This window comes from Vombatus ursinus, unplaced genomic scaffold (assembly GCF_900497805.2).
Source record: "Vombatus ursinus unplaced genomic scaffold, bare-nosed wombat genome assembly UNPS02001419.1, whole genome shotgun sequence".
Classification (NCBI taxonomy): domain Eukaryota; kingdom Metazoa; phylum Chordata; class Mammalia; order Diprotodontia; family Vombatidae; genus Vombatus; species Vombatus ursinus.
This window is the reverse complement of record NW_020941197.1, coordinates 16,541,181-16,557,391: the sequence shown is the minus strand read 5'-3', so window position 1 is coordinate 16,557,391 and position 16,211 is coordinate 16,541,181. Positions and strand designations below refer to the sequence as shown.

At 36.6% G+C, this 16,211-nt stretch overlaps 1 protein-coding gene across 1 annotated transcript in view; it reads right to left on the bottom strand.

Annotated features, from left to right (window-relative positions):
- BBX (BBX, HMG-box containing) overlaps positions 1-16,211 on the bottom strand; it is a 348,489-nt gene that overhangs the window by 56,565 nt on the left and 275,713 nt on the right. The window contains exon 10 of the mRNA XM_027867261.1: positions 13,368-13,448. Within this exon, the coding sequence (XP_027723062.1) occupies positions 13,368-13,448 (81 nt within the window). The remainder of the gene's footprint in view (positions 1-13,367; positions 13,449-16,211) is intronic.

Genomic DNA, 16,211 nt, shown 5'->3' with positions numbered 1-16,211 from the left:
GAAGGACCTGAACGTGATGTATAGGAAGAAATCTAAATCCCCTCCCTTCTTCCAAAGGGAAAACAAAAGTCGGCATATGGATTCCAGGATATATGTTGTATAAGGTGCTATTCCCGCCAAAATGATTCAGCAAATGAGATATGAAATCAGTGTGAGAAAAGAATGTGCTTAGGGCCTGAGTTCATGTACTGAATGACAAATGGTTTATGCTCCTATTTCCATGGCAAATGTTATTACAGCTACACCTGAGTCTCAGAGTTTAAGTTTACTTGGACCTCATTTAGGTGACTGTAATAAACTTGTGCTGAGCCATCCTTTAATCTCAGTATTTAAGACAGTTTCAAATTTAGTTCCCTTCCACAAATGTTAAGAGGGCCAATTCATTCCTTTTATGTGGGCAGCTTTAAAATACTGAGTGCAATGATAAGGGAAAATAATTAATCATGTGTATTAAGAAGCAACACCAAAGAATTCAAAACCGTTTAGCTAGTTGTAACACACAAGCCAAGTGTGTCCAATGTGTGTGATGGGTGATTTGTTCTCACAGAGTATTCCTCCTATGCATTCTTTCTTTAGCAACATTAAATTTTTTAAAACTTTAATAACCACCAACCAAGACAAAGAACCAAATAAACATGCCAAATAAGGAGTAAAACTTACATATATCCTTTAGTATTTAATAGAAAAGAGCTGAATTCAAAGACAACAAATAAAGGGCTGCGTTTGCTCCTCGTCTTAGTCTAAGTTCATTCCAGGTTCTTTTATTTTCTTTATATACGGTAATAGTCAATATGGGCAGGTAGGTGGTGCAGTGTGTGGAGCATAGGGCGTGGAATCAGGAAGGCTGAATTCAAATCTGGCCTCAGACACTAGTTATGTGACCTTGGGCAAGTCACTTCACCCTGTTGTTTGCCCGAGTTTCCTCATCTGTAAAATGAACTAGAGAAGGAAATGGCAAACCACTCTAGTATCTTTGCCAAGAGAACCCCAAATGGGGTCACAAAGAGTAAGACACAACTGAAATGACTGAACAAAAGTCAATATGCACACAATTCTGGTTCCTCTTGATTTTGTTTTCCAGCACTTTGATTAAGTTTCGAGGCAAACATGATACTTGGGGAGAGAGTACTGAGTCAGGAAGACCTAAGCTCGATTCTTGCCTCAGACATTTACTGGCTGGGTGGCCCTGGGCAAGTCTTTTAACCTCTCTCAACCAAATGTTGGCCATTATTATTATCATTTTCTATATCTTTTATATTAATATGTGTCTTTTTTTTAAAACACCATAATGTTAGATTAATACATCACAATTTACTCATCCATTTTCCAGTTGATAAACTTATAGGTGGTTTCTAATTCTTTACTATTACAAATAAATACATTCTTTCATATACCTTTTAATATTTTTGTGGAAATAAGCACATTTCCCCCCCTGCTTTTTGGTGAGGCAATCAGGGTTAAGTGACTTGCCCAGGGTCACACAGCTAGTAAGTGCCATGTGTAGGAGGCTGGGTTTGAACTCAGGTCTTCCTGACTCCAAGGCCAGAGCTCTAGCCACTGAGCTGCCCCAATAAGTACTTGTTTTTAACTTATCACAATATTTTTTGGATTAAGACTTGATAATGGATCAAAAGGTATGACAAGATTTGCTTTTCTTCCTGTATATTACAAAGATGCTCTCAACATATTTTTATGAGTTGAGAGACCCACTAATAAGGCACCAGTGTCTATTTCTACATAAACCCAAAGATATTAAATTTCTTCATTTTTTCCCTTTTTTTTATATTTTAGTTTTAATTGTTCTATTTGTATCACCAGCACTTAGCAAAGTTTGGCACGCAGTAAAAGTTTAATAGATGATTTTCCATTAATTCCTCCCTCCCTTCCTTCATAAAGCGGTAGTTGAGGGTTATTTTGATTTGCATTAGGGAATTTAAGAATCCTTTCATGTGACCATACAGTAGGTTTTTTTCCCCTTCCTCCAAAAATTGTCTGTTGATTTGATTTAGCCATTGCTCCATGAGCGAGTATCTTTGTTTTAGGTGCACGCATCTACACAAATATGTATACACATACATATTTTAATTTAAAAAAATTTTGGTGATTCTTTGTGACCCAATTTGGGGTTTTCTTAGCAGAAATACTGGAATTATTTCCCATTTCCTTCTCCAGCTCATTTTACAGATGAGAAAAATGAGGCAAAGAGGGTTTAAGAGACTTGCCCAGAGTAACACAGCTAGTAAGTGATATGTGTGTGAGGTCACATTGGAACTCAGGTCCTCCTGAGTCCAGGGCCTGTGCTCTATCCACTGCGCCGCCTAGCTGCCCCCTCCCCAATTCTTTGGATAATTTATGTATTCTTTTAAACTTTACTGCATGTTCTTTATATGTAGTATCTATTACTTTTTTATACGGGGCAGCTAGGTGGCGCAGTGGATAGAGTACAGGGCCTAGAGTCAGGAAGGTATCTTCCTGAGTTCAAATGTGACCTCAGACACTAGCTGTGTGACCTTGAGCAAGTCATTTAACCTTGTTTACCTTAGATGTAAAATGAACTGGAGAAGGAAATGGCAAACTCTTTTAGAATCTTTGCCAAGAAAACCCTAAATAGGGTCACAAAGAGTTGGACATGACTAAATAACAAGAGACAGCAACAAAGTGGTATAGCTGGGCCAGGAATACGGAAGACCTGATTTCAAATCCAGCCTCAGATGTTTGCTAGCTGTGTGATCTTAGGCAAGTCACTTAACTTCTGTTTGTCTCAGTTTCTTCCTCTGTAAAACAGGGATAGTAACAGCACCCACCTCTCAATCAAATGAGTTAATAATTGTAAAGCACTTAGAACAGTATCTGGTACATAGTAAGCGCTATATAAATGTTAGATATCATTATCTACAATACTGTTGTCTATTGTTTGTTCTATATATTATTTCTAATTTTCTATTATAGTCTCAATATTTATCTCATCTAAAAAAATCATTGCCTCCTGGATTTTTTTTCATGTACCTATCCTTGAAGGTCAGATGTCTGGCCTCCCAGAAGCCATGTCTGTAACAAATCAACACCACCCTAGTGTGAGGAAAAGCTTTTTAAAGCCCTTTGTTAACCTGGACCCTTCCTACCTTTTCAGTCATCTCACACAATTTACACCTCTCAACTTACTTTGAGATCTAGTGACCATGGACTGGCCCCCTTAATATTCCTTATTTTTTCCAGTGGCTCTTACCTATCCCTAAAACTTTCTTAAACCTCATCTCTGCCTCTTGATTTCCTTGCCTTTCATCAAGTAAGTCCCATTTTCTACAAGAAGCCTTTCCTGTTCCTCTTTAATCTTAGGGCCTTCCTTCTAAGGTCATTCCCAATTTAACTTGTATATATCTTGTTTGCACATAGTTGTGTGCACATTTTTTCCCATTAGACTATAAATTCCTTGAGGGCAGGGGCTGTTTTTTAGCTTTTCTTTTCATTAGAATAGTGCCTAGCACACAGGAAGTATTTAATGAATGCATACTGACTTGACTGTTTTGCCTCTTTCTAAATTCCAGGTAAAGTTCTTCCCATGATTAAAAAAAAAACAAAACTTTTTGTCAAGATCTTACTTTGTTTTTTAAATTGTTTTTGTTAACCAATGTTAATTCTTGCTTAATTTCTTTTGTTTCTGCAGATATTCTGCCATATTCTCTTTTCTGTTTGTATTGCTTCTACTACACTAGATGTGTTGTATAGTATTTTTGGTAGTATATTTTTAGAGAGTATGTTTGTTTTTTGCATGATCATTTGATCATTTTAATTTTCCTCGATGTTTCCTTTTGCTGGTTTCTTTTTTTGTTTTCTGGCTCCCATCTAAATTATTCTCCAATATCTTGACTGAAAAGTCCTTTATTGTATATTTCAATGAAGCTAGCTGGATTAAAAATAGGGCAGGATAGAAACTTGACCCAGTAACAAATAATTAAGAGGCTTTTGTCTGTGAACAAGAATAACTTACTGATTGCTCATCAGGGGTGTTTATTTGGAAAACTCCCCTCTTTTTTATTCAAAGAGGTTTTGAGGCAAAGGTCCTGTTCACAATCTTTTTCAGGAGTTTGTCTTCCTACTCAAACAGGTATCAATTAAAGAGTAGGCCTAGCCTCTAGGTAACACTTAGCAGTATTTTTCATGATGTGCATTTCTCTTACATCTAAATAAAACCAAAATAATAATATATACCAGTGTTAAGATCACATCTGAAAACAATAAAATATAGTTAATAAGATCATAAAAATATCTTTCTTTTTTATAAAAGATAATTTTTAGTTTTTTGGGTTTTTTTCAAATGTAACATCTTCAAGGAATAAGGATGCCTTCATTTGGGCTCCCTAAATAATTGAGTAGTCTACTTTTCAGTCTAAAACTAATGAAAGAAAACATAGTTACAATGTTTCCATAAGACTTGGGAGAGGAAGGTTGTTATCTTTCTTGCATAATGCCACTTCCTAGAGTTTATATAACCTATTTTAAAATAGGTTATTATGTTAATTCTCACAAAATGGTATGTAGTTGAATGTCAGATATCCTAGGAGCTAAAATGTTTCAAGAGGTTAGTGAACATTTCTGGGGTTTGAAAGATTTCAAAAACTTATGTGAAAAGTTACATAATACCTCCCTTCTCCAATGATATATTTTCAAGTAAATGCCACCTCTGCCCCTCAACCCTACCTAGTCTAAAAGGCACAAAGTGGTAAAAGTGCTGGCTCAGGAGTAAGGAGACCTGAGTTCAAATTCTGTGTCTGAAAGCTTACATCCCAGCTTTGTGACCTTGGTCAAGTCACTTAACCTCTACAGGTGTTAGTTTCCTCAACTGTAAAATGAGGGAGACAGACTAGATAACTCCAGGCTACTTCTAGCTCTGATCATATGATCTATTATCCATAACAACAGTGTACTGGTAAATGTTTAAGAACTGGCTCCCCAGGAAAGAAAAAGTACACAGACATTCCCACATTATTGACTCTTTCTCATTACTTTCTTAAGTCTAGAAAATCAATAAAACAATAAATCAAGCTCTGGTTTGTAGCGCATTTGCCAAATTCCAAGGAATAAATTCCCACGTTGAAAATTTTTCAGCTTTTGCAAGCTAGTTCAAGATGGCTCCAGCACATCCCTTATGGATTCCCTTGTGTGTGCAAGGAGTATGTTCCTGGTCTGGAAGGACTGTGCCTATAACAACTGTCCTTGTTATACCTGCTTAGTACTTTTTCTAAAAAATAATTCTGGCTCATAATCAATGGGAAGCGCATTAAGCAGTGGTTCCTGAGCGCCACTTTTACAGGAGTAGTGAGAAGACAGCCTCTGAGGCTGATACTTCAGGTTACAAAGACAAGTGTAGGTGGAGGGAGTGGAGCTAATATATTTGTAATAATATTTGTAATATGCTAACAGTTGTGTATTATGCATTATCTAAACAGAACAGTGTTGTAGGTGCTTTGGGAAGATAGGGAGGCAGATTATTTCTATACTTGACAAAATGATAATCTGAAGGGGAAATTAAGACAATGAACATGAAAAATACATATGCATACACATAAGGAAAAAAATATATAAACTGAGGTCCTGGTAATGGCAGGTAGAACTTGCTGAATTCACATTGTATAGTTTGCTGAAGTGACTGGATTGATCAGTCAAGCAGAATTTATTCAGAAAATTTTTAAATATTTCATGCACTGTGACTACATTGTAACCACATTTATTCCAGAAATGAGTCATGGTTTTCCATAAGATTTTATTTATAGAGTCATTAATATACATTACTTCTTTCCTACCCATTTACATGATTTTAAACTAAAATTGTTTTTTTAAAATATCTGATTCTAAAAACAAACAATAGCCACTGGGGGGAAAAATACTTACTGTTCGTCTATTATAGATATCTAATGAACTATAACTTTTGCATTCTCCTTGACTAACATGAAACCAAATGGATCAATAATCTCCTTTAAAAAAAAAGCAATTCTGGAGGAATTTAACATCACAGCTGTCCTCTAATTCATTTCAATAAAAACTAATCTCCGAATTTGAGAGGAAAGTTACCCCTACCCCCAGTAAAAATACAATAAATAAAAAAGCTACCAGACACTAAACCTGGTAATTCTATTGCACAGCTATCCTATTTTTTCTAATCTTTTTTTTTGAAAAGAAAGCCAATACTTAACACAGGTGTTCTCAACTGAGTACTTTACTACATCCTCTGGGATCTTGTTGACTCGATCATTCTATCTCTCTCCAAGTTATCTTCAATAATCAAACTCACTTAGGGCTCTTTTATGTTTTACATGGTATATCGAACTTCGGGTGGGGGGGTGTCCTAGTTTTTTGCTCAGTTCCAAACCAATCTAACTGTACTATCATCTGATAGACTTTTCTCCATCTTGCCCAAATGGCCATTGTGAGAGACTTATTCAGATGTTATGCTGGAATCCGAGTTTATTATGACTACAGCATCCATCTGATTTAGTCTAATAAACACAGACCATAAAAAAGGAAATGCAGCTAGTCTCTCTGTCATGTTCTTAATGAACACACGCTGGTTCACACTGAACTCTATCCCTCTTTCTAATGTTCACAAATTCTCCACTGGCATACCTATAACCATGATTTCAATTATGATGACTAATAAATCTACATTGGTAGCTGACTTTCCTCTAGCTTTGTAGCTGATGTGGCACTTGGATATTGAGTTTGTGTCTTAAACTCAAAGTTTCTAAAAGGGAACTCCTGATCTTCCTCTACCAAAACTCATTCCCCTTCCTGACTTCCCTATTTCTGTTCATTGAACCGTCATTATCTCTCCCTATCACCTAGGCTCCAAATCTGGAGAATCATTTTTTATTCTTTCTTTTATACCTCCTCTCACATTCAATTAGCAATTAAATTCTTTCAATTCTTTTTTTTTAAATAATTTCTTTCAAGTTTGTTCTTTTCTGTGGCTAGTAATCCAGTTCAGTCCCTTATCAGGCTCACTGTTGTCTCTGTCTTCTAAGGTGTTAGTAATTCATTGTCCATCACACTCATTTAGCAATTAATCACGCACTGTCTTGATCCTGATACTTCTTGTGTTTCAAGGCTGGCATTTATTTGAGTAGAAAATGAGATAAAATTTGTAAAGCTCTCTGAAGACTTTTAAGCAGCACATAAATGCTAGCTGTTGTTGGTATTGTTGTATTGTTGTTATATGGGGACTGGCAATGAACATGAAGAGAAAAGCAGGCTTTCCTCTATAAGCCAGGATAGCCAGCAGAATTCACTATGAACCAGCATACTGTCTTTGTGAAATTGTGCACTTATTTTTAATGAGCCCATGTTTCTCCTTGAGATAATGAACCATTTTTTAAAAATACCACTATTCCGGCAATGCTGTATATATCTGATTCTCCGAATACCATGGTCTCCAAAGGAATAATGGTGAGGGTCAAAGAGCAATGGAGAAGTACATGGAATGTGAATAGGTTGCAATATTATCACTGAAGAACTGAGCAGAAAAATTATCATTAAGGATGTCAGCAGAGATACATCCAAGACTTAAATGTCTGGATAACCCACATCCTGTACCAGTTACCTGTCTCATGTTAAAACATTGCACTGGAAATTTCCTAGCAATTTTGGTGGATCCCTTGTGAAGTATTTATGGGAGGACATGGATGAGTGTCAGAAAGAATGAGAGAGCATGTATTGGCTGCCTTATCTGGTAAACTAGCTTCTTCAGAGTAGGGACTGTTTCATTTATTTCATTTGTATTCCCAGCACCAACCATGGTGTTTAATAAATACTTGATTGATTGAGTGGAAGGAGTTACAACTATGATAAAATTATATTGCCACAGTTGAGGCAGTCATGTGAATAGAGCACTGGCATCAGAGTCAGGAATTCCTAAGTTCAAATCCTGGCTTAGGCACTTACTAGTTGTGTTACCTTGGACAAATCATTTGATCTCTGTCTGCCTCAGTTTCTTCAATTGTAAAATGAGGATAATAATAGCATCTACCTTCCAGAGTTGTTGTGAGGATCAAATGAGAATATTTGTAAAGTGCTTGGCACATAGTAGGTACATAATAAATGTTTCTGCCCTCCTTTCCTCTTCCCCACAGAAGTATGAAAATACAGAAACATATTGTTATTTAACTTCTTTAGACCTCGTCTACCCAACTAGCTTACCAGCTCAAAGCAGGGATTGAATCTTCCACTCTTCCACTACCTAACACAGTACTTTTCACATAGTAGATGTGCCAATGACCATCTATTGATTTTTTGCAGTGTATTTGCCTGTCAGTATTTTCATAACATCCAATTTCAAGAGTGCCGTCATTTCTAAACCCAGTGTTATCAACTATGTTACAAGGCTGTCAGTCTTAGACACTTGCAGAAAAAAAAAGTTCTACCTTTAACACACTCCACCAATCAAATTCAAGAAATTTGACAAACATTTCTTAAGCACCTGTTATCTGCAAAGTGCTATGTTAGTCGCTGGGATAAAAAGACAAAATCAACTGGCCCCTTCCCTCAAGAAGCACTTAACACAGTCTCCTCTCCATGTAGATAATTGGTGTTTAATAAATGCTAGTTGGCTGACATATATGCATTAGTTAATAAATGCAATTACAAGAGGCAGAGGTTAGTAATAGCTAAGGGGAATCATAAAGGCTTCTGTTTTCCCTACCAAGTAGTATGTGTTGAAGGAAGTTAAGAGATTTTACCAGGTGGAGATGAGAAGGAAGAATGTTCCAAACAGAAAATGACTTGTGAATGGAACAGAAGTAGGAGATGGGGTTTCAAGATGAAGAACAGCTAGCAGGCCAGTTTGACTGGAATGAAGAGTGCAGAAAGGCAAATAATATGAAACAAAACTAGAAAGCCAGATTCTGTAGAGTTTTAAATACTAAGTCACAGATGTTGTGTAACAGAATCTTCTCTTTGGCCAGGTGATAATTTTCCTTAGGTACTGCCGACCACATGTTACAGCTTACTAGGTGATAAAATGTGGTATTAACATTCTCCAGTATGTAGAAAGATATGCTAGAGAAAATGTCAATGAAAATTTTTTGAAGACAGAGCAAAACTGAAAATTTTAATGGTTTTTGTTCCAGTTCCAATAGGCATACTCCATTGTAGTTTTATCTTACATATCATATTAAAAGTAAAAATGTATTTTATTGCTAAACTTAAAATGTTAAAGCTTATCATGACCCATTAAAAATGTGTCATACATATGCATGCAGTTATAAAAGCGGCAACTATAACACAAATTGTATGCAGTAACAGGAAATTCCAAACTCGTGGAGTTTTAATTCTGTATTGTGATGTTGTCATTCAGTTGTTTCAGTCATGTCCATCTCTTCGTGACCCCATTTGGGGTTTCCTTGGCAAAGATACTGGAGTGGTTTGCCATTTCCTTCTCCAGCTCATTTTACAGATGAGGAAACTGAGGCAAAAAGGGGTAGGTGATTTACCCAGGTTCATGCAGCTAATAAGTGTCTAAGGCCAGATTTGAAATCAAGAAAAGGAGTCTTCCTGACTTAAGGCCCAGAGCTCTGTGCACTATGGCACCCCTCACTGTCCTGTATCTTGATAGGGAACAGTATAAGGATCAAGTACTCCCTAAGCTAAGAAACACTGAGGACTTTTTCTATTGATGATTATTTAGAGTTGGCTCACATAATAGTGAATGTGTTTTCAGTTAACATGAAACATACTAGTTAACAGTTTGGTATACCAAAATTCATATTCCACAAATATTATAACATTGTTGCAATGGTATACTTATGCAGGATATCCAAAAACTTTTCACATGGTTTGAAGCCTTAATATTTAAATTTAATAATTTATCCTGTATATATCGTTTGTATGTGGTTGTTAGAATGTTGTCTCTTCCATTTGACTGTGAGCTCCTTGAAAGCAGGAGCTACTTGTTTGTTTTGCCTTCTCTTTGGAACTTAGCACAATGCCTGGCACACAGTAGGTGCTTAATACTTGCTGGGGTAGTTGGTACAGTGGATAGAGTGCCAGGCCTGAAGTCAGGAAAATCATCTTCCTGTGGCCTCAGACATTTACTAGCTATATGACCCTGGGCAAGTCATTTAACCCTGTGTGCCTCATTTTCCTTATCTGTGAAATGAGCTGGAGAAGGAAATGGCAAACCATCCCACTATCTTTGTCAAGAAAACCCCAAATGGGGTCATGGAGAGTCAGACATGACTGAAATGACTTAACAACAATAAATGCTAGTTTACTGACTGACTAAACTTATACTAAGACTTTTGGAACATCTTCTATGTGAGATTGTAAGAGTGATTTCTTGGGAAATCCTTATTTCTGGGCATGTCTAGTTTCTCCATAAGCATATTTTTTAAACCAAATGAAAAGGCACAAAGATTCAAAATAAATGCATTTCACATACTTGTGACATGGTGTACTATATAAAGATACAGCCTTGAAATCAGAAAGATCTGAGTCCAAGGTCCTGCTTCTGAATGCCATATACTGGCTATGGGACACTGGGCACATCACTTAACCACTTAGTACCCTAGGCAACACACTAAGACCATAAGTTGCACTAATAAAAGGGTTTTCTTCACCTTGGAGCTCCCTATACCAATGAAATCACATGTCTAGTCCCTATTCCTACATACTTGTAATGAATTTGTTTCAGTAATTGCAATTACTGAATCTCTCCACGTGACAGAAGAATCCCCCCACTGTGATAAAAGAATTCAAAAATCTGCCAAGACTTGGCATCTGTTTCATATTTGGGACTCATTCCCTACAAAGTTAAAGAATGATTGATTGATTTAGCATGAATTATAATTTCATAAGAAATAACTTTTTTGCCCATTTGCTATTCCAGGACAAGGCACTACAAAAGCAAATTAGCCTCTTTATCACACCACTGAAAGATACAACTCAGGGTTCATTTTGTTGTGAAAAAAGAATATTTGACACTGATGGCTGAGATAATGCAGTTTTTGGACTTTTTTTTGGCTACTTGGTATTTATTTAATGTTAACTTTAAATATTATATACCATGTATCTGCATATAGATAGACATGTACATATATATGTGCATGTGCAGGCATGTATTTGTGTATGTATAAATATATGCAGTGTCCTAAAAGTCTTAGTATAGCTTTATGCTTTTAAAGCTTAAAACTATAATAAGACTTTTGGGGACACCTTGTATATTTGGTGGTAAAAGTTATTCAGCCACAGCAAATGATACTATTTCTACAAATAATAATGCATATAAGTGTGTGTATGTATGTGTGTATATATGTATGTATATGTATATACAGTCATCTATATGTGTGTATATACACACACTATGTATGTATGTATATATCTATATCTCCTACTTTATCCTCACAACAATCCTGGGAGGTAGGCCGTGCAAGTTATTATCCTTATTTCATAGATGAGAAAACTGAGGTCTATTGATGGTAACTGCCTTGCCTAAGAGTAAAGAAAAGAATTGTGAATTTATGATAATCCACTTTTCTAAAAGTCACTCTAAATGACAGTCTATGTATTCAATGAGGAGAAGGAAGCCAACAGCATTATGTTCTAAGTTCTACAGTCTTTCCCAAAGGGCCATTTTACTTATACAACAGCAGTCATAAAGATGGGGTTCAGAAGTGAGGTGTCAGGTATGGCAGCACGATTGGCTAGGCTTGGAGATGGAAGGTCTAGTCAGAGGTGGGGAACTTGGGGCTTTGAGGTCACATGTCGCCCTCTAGGTCCTCAAGTTCGGCCCTTTGACTGAATTCAAACTTCACCAAACAAATCCCCTTAATAAAAGGATTTGTTCTGTAAAACTTAGACTCAGTCAAAAGGTCACACCCAAAGACCTGAAGGGCTACATGTGGTCTTGAGGCCACAGGTTCCCCACCCATGGTCTAGATTCAAATCCTGACTCTGAGACTCACTATCTTACCCAAGCAACCTTAGGAAAGTTATTTAAAGCCTTGGTTCTTTCCTTTGTAAAATGAAGGGACTGGGCTAGATGATTGCTGAGATCCCTTTAGAAATCCTATCCTCCTACTTTCTATTTTGTGCCTCTCTTATCTTTTCATTCCAATAAAAAGGAAAATATTCTCCTCTGTCAGCCTGGAACCAAAGAATCTTGGTATATGTCAACCTAGGTAAGTCACTTACTCCTTTTGGCCTCAGCTTCCTCATCTGTAAAATGGGGATAATTATAGCACCTACTTAGAAAAGTGAGGAAGGTTGTTATGAGGTTCAAATAATATAACCTGTGTAAAGCACTTTGCAAACACTAAAGGCTATATGAATGCTAATTATCCAATCTCTTGGAAAAAAATAGAATAAAATTATGTGCCTGGCACTGTGCTAAGCACTTTATAAATATTATCTCATCTGATCCTCTTGACAACCCTGGGAATTAGGTGCTATTATTATCCCCATTTTTACATTTGAAGAAATTGAAGCATACAGAGGTTAAGTGACTTATCCAAGGTCACATAGCTAGGAAGTATCTAAAGATGGACCAGAACACAGGTCTTCCTGACTTGAATCCAAGCTCTCTCCACTCTGCTTCCTAGTGCCTGTAGCAGAAAAATACGACAGCCTAGATCTGAATCCCACCTCTGCAAGTACTATCTGTGTGATTGCTGACAAGTCACTTAATATCTCTGGGTCTCAGTTTGTTATTGATAAAATGAAGACGAAAAAGTAGATAATATCTGATATATATTGCTCTTAAAAACTATAACTCTTGAGGGGGGAATAGTCATATCATGAACAAGAGAAACATGATGCCTGCTTGGCCCACGCCTCTATGGCCACAATACCTTTTGGCCCACAACCTCCACAAAAGTCATACAGTAAGGCATGACATATGTCCGCACTCAACTAATGCATTCAGTATGTGATGTCTGAGAGTAGTATAAATAAGATTTCCTATATCATGTTGATGAATCATTATTTGTTTAAAAAAAAAACTACTTTGAAAGTGGAACTGACCAAGCCTTTTGTACTAATACTACAATCAGAAACTGTGCAAATGACCTATTCCATCCCTCTGCCCTCATGCTGGATATGCATAAACCAGTTCAGAAAATGAGAAACTATTCTATTCTTTAAAACGTCCTGGGAAAGAGATTGTGCAATCTCCCTCTTCCAATGTTTAACAGATTTCATCACCAGAATTTTTTTCCCTTATGTTTAACCTTAACTTCAAACACTATGGTATATATAATCTAATTGCTGAAAACAGTCTATCATTGCTACTGTTGAGAATTGATGAGTATATTTAAGAAGGTTTTTTTTAAATGATTAAACTTTTCATTAACTTTCAGATTAAAAGCTATCTGGAAACTCACCTCTGCCAGTTGGAAGAGTGCTGACTTCCCACAGCGTTTCACTGGCTCAGGACTACCCAACTGTGAAGTATTTGAAGAGATCTACATTGAAAACAATTCACATAAAGAATGTTACAATACCAGAATGTGGCCGTCTGCTCACAAATACTCAACTTTCACTGAGTCTCTAAAATACCATTTGTTATTCCCAAGCACTCAAAGCTCTCTAATATACCTACCTTACCCGTCTGAATTTATAGAGGTTAGTTAAATGGGGGGTGGGGAGGGTGGGCAGAGGGAAACATTTATTGTGCTTCCCTGCTAGCCAAGCACTGTGCTAAGCTGGAGAGAGACTTACAAAAATCAGTTTCTACCCTCAAGGAGCTTGCATTCCAATGGGAAAGAAAAACTTCATCCAGAAACAATGACTGGATCGACAAGTTGACTTGATCATGGTTCCTAGTTCTAGAACAGGGAGGGCTAAAAGAGGAGGAAGTAGCCAGTGAGGAGAGTGAAAGTAAATAAAGCATAGCTAAAGTTTTATAATAGTTCAGGAGAAGGAGAAACCAATCAGAGGAACTGATTCTATTAAGTAGAATCCTTAGTTGTTATTACTATAAATCTCAATAATCACAATACGTAGTTTACACGTGGGTTAGGTGGCTATTTTTAAGGTGATAATTTTCTTGGCTGTCATTTGAGTGCAGCATGAGAAAATATCCCCCTTTTTGTTTTTTAATTGACTTACAAGCTAAACAGGAAAAGCACTGATTCCACCACAACAAAAATCCATAGAATCACTTTCATTTGGGCAAACACAAATAAAAATTAGTCTCCTTAGGACTCCATGGAAAACAAAATCAAATTATAAAAATTAACAGACTGTTCTATGTACCAAGCAAAGAGTGCTGTGAAACAAAGAAATATTTAAGATACAAAGATGTGATCCCTAATCTCATCAACTCTACAAACTAGACAAAGGGACAGAGCACATTTTACTAAAAGACAATCTATAATGCAAGTAGCATGTGTTAAAAATGGAAAACAAATGGCACAATAACTGCTTAGGTCCAATGAAAAGATTTCACTTGCTGTGTGTGTGTAACTTTGTCTAGAAATATCTTACAGCTAAATGATTCAGTGGATAGAGTACTGACCTTGAGTCAGGAAGACCAGGACCTGAATTCAAATCATACCTGGGACACTTTACTAGCAAGTCAGTTAACCTCTTCCTACTTCAGGTTCCTTATCTATAAAATGGGGATAATAATAGCATCTATCTCTCAGGATTGCTACCAACATTATTCTCACTTATTAATGTTAACTCTATCTTCTTCTAGTCAACCATAATCTAGTGTACTTCCTGTATGCTGAAGAACAAGTCAGTTAATATCCATTTATCCCGAAATATCAGGAAATGAGATGTTGCATCTAAGATGACCTTTCCCATTGGCTGGTGTATGTAGAATTGAAATGGTAGAGTAATTGATTTACAAAGTTAATGATCAACTGCTCAGCTAGACAGAATGGTGACATGGTGTAGACCCAAGAGCTGCCTTTGTAGTCAGGCAACTCTCTATGACTATAAGTGGCAGAGAAGGTGCTGATCTGTATTGATAGACTGAGTTACTTCATCAGAAGTTCCCTACACTGATAAAATCACTGGTCCAGCAAAAAATAAATTTGTTAATACAAAGAAGGTGGGCCCTTCCCTACCTTATAGCATAGCTATTTGAAGGCAGGTACCATAACTTATTTATCATTGCATTTCCCCAGCCTAGCTTGGTTTATTTTGTACATAGCAGTCATGTAATTACATAGTTATTGAATTTTATTGAATTCTGTGCCATTAAACAGAAAAGCATTTTAAATGGAATACACTCTTTCACACATTCATTCAGTAATTCTAGCAGACTATGTTCTTGACAACGTACGTCCCCAGATTAATTTTTCATAACACTATGGATTGGTCTGTCACTCTTAATCCTATCAGACTATTCAGTATGATAATTAACGCTTGCAAAAAATGCCTCTGCTATTCACTTTACTAAGAAATTCTCAATTATTCTTGAACAAGTCTCAAAGATGATGATTTACAATAATGAAGCCAAAAAAAAAATCAGCAAATAATCCAGATAACTCAAGCCAAACCCAAATAGAAGTGAAAGAGGAGGGAGAAAGATGGCTCTATATAACTTTCAAACTAGATACCATAAAGATCAGTGGAGAGGATTAGTAATTCATGAGAGACAGCAACCAAGAAGGAACTAGAAACAGACTCCATGACCTCAGGTGTCTAAATGTAATTGGATGAGGTATGGGTAATAAATAAAGTGTATTAAATATACTAATCCTGAGGGGAAAATGACCTCAGAGGTATAAATGAAGCTTGGCAAAATAGAACTCAGGCAGTATATCATAGCATCTGGAGTACAGAATTTGATACCATGAGACCTATGTTTGAATCCTGCTTCAGATTACTGGTGGTGTGACTCCCAATCAATCAATTAACCACTCAGCTTCCTCATCTAATACAACTTTTTCACTTTACATATAAAAACCTGAAGCCAAGAGACTTGTGCTACCCATTTCAAAAGGTTGCTGTGATCTAGCCCTTCCATCAGACTTAGAGCCCTCAAGCTAAAGCAGCAGTTCTATTCAGGATGATGGCAACCTGTAAATAGGGAGGTTTAAGGGAAGGAGGTTCAGCTGAGGTGGGCAAAGAGGTGGCGGCCTCTGTTATGCCTCTCCACCGTTCCTTCTTTCCTATTTTCAGCATAGTTAAATAAAAATAAATTCCTCAAAAAAAAAATTGGTTGTGAGGGAAGGACTTGGCAAACTTCAAAATTCTGTTTAGATGTGAGA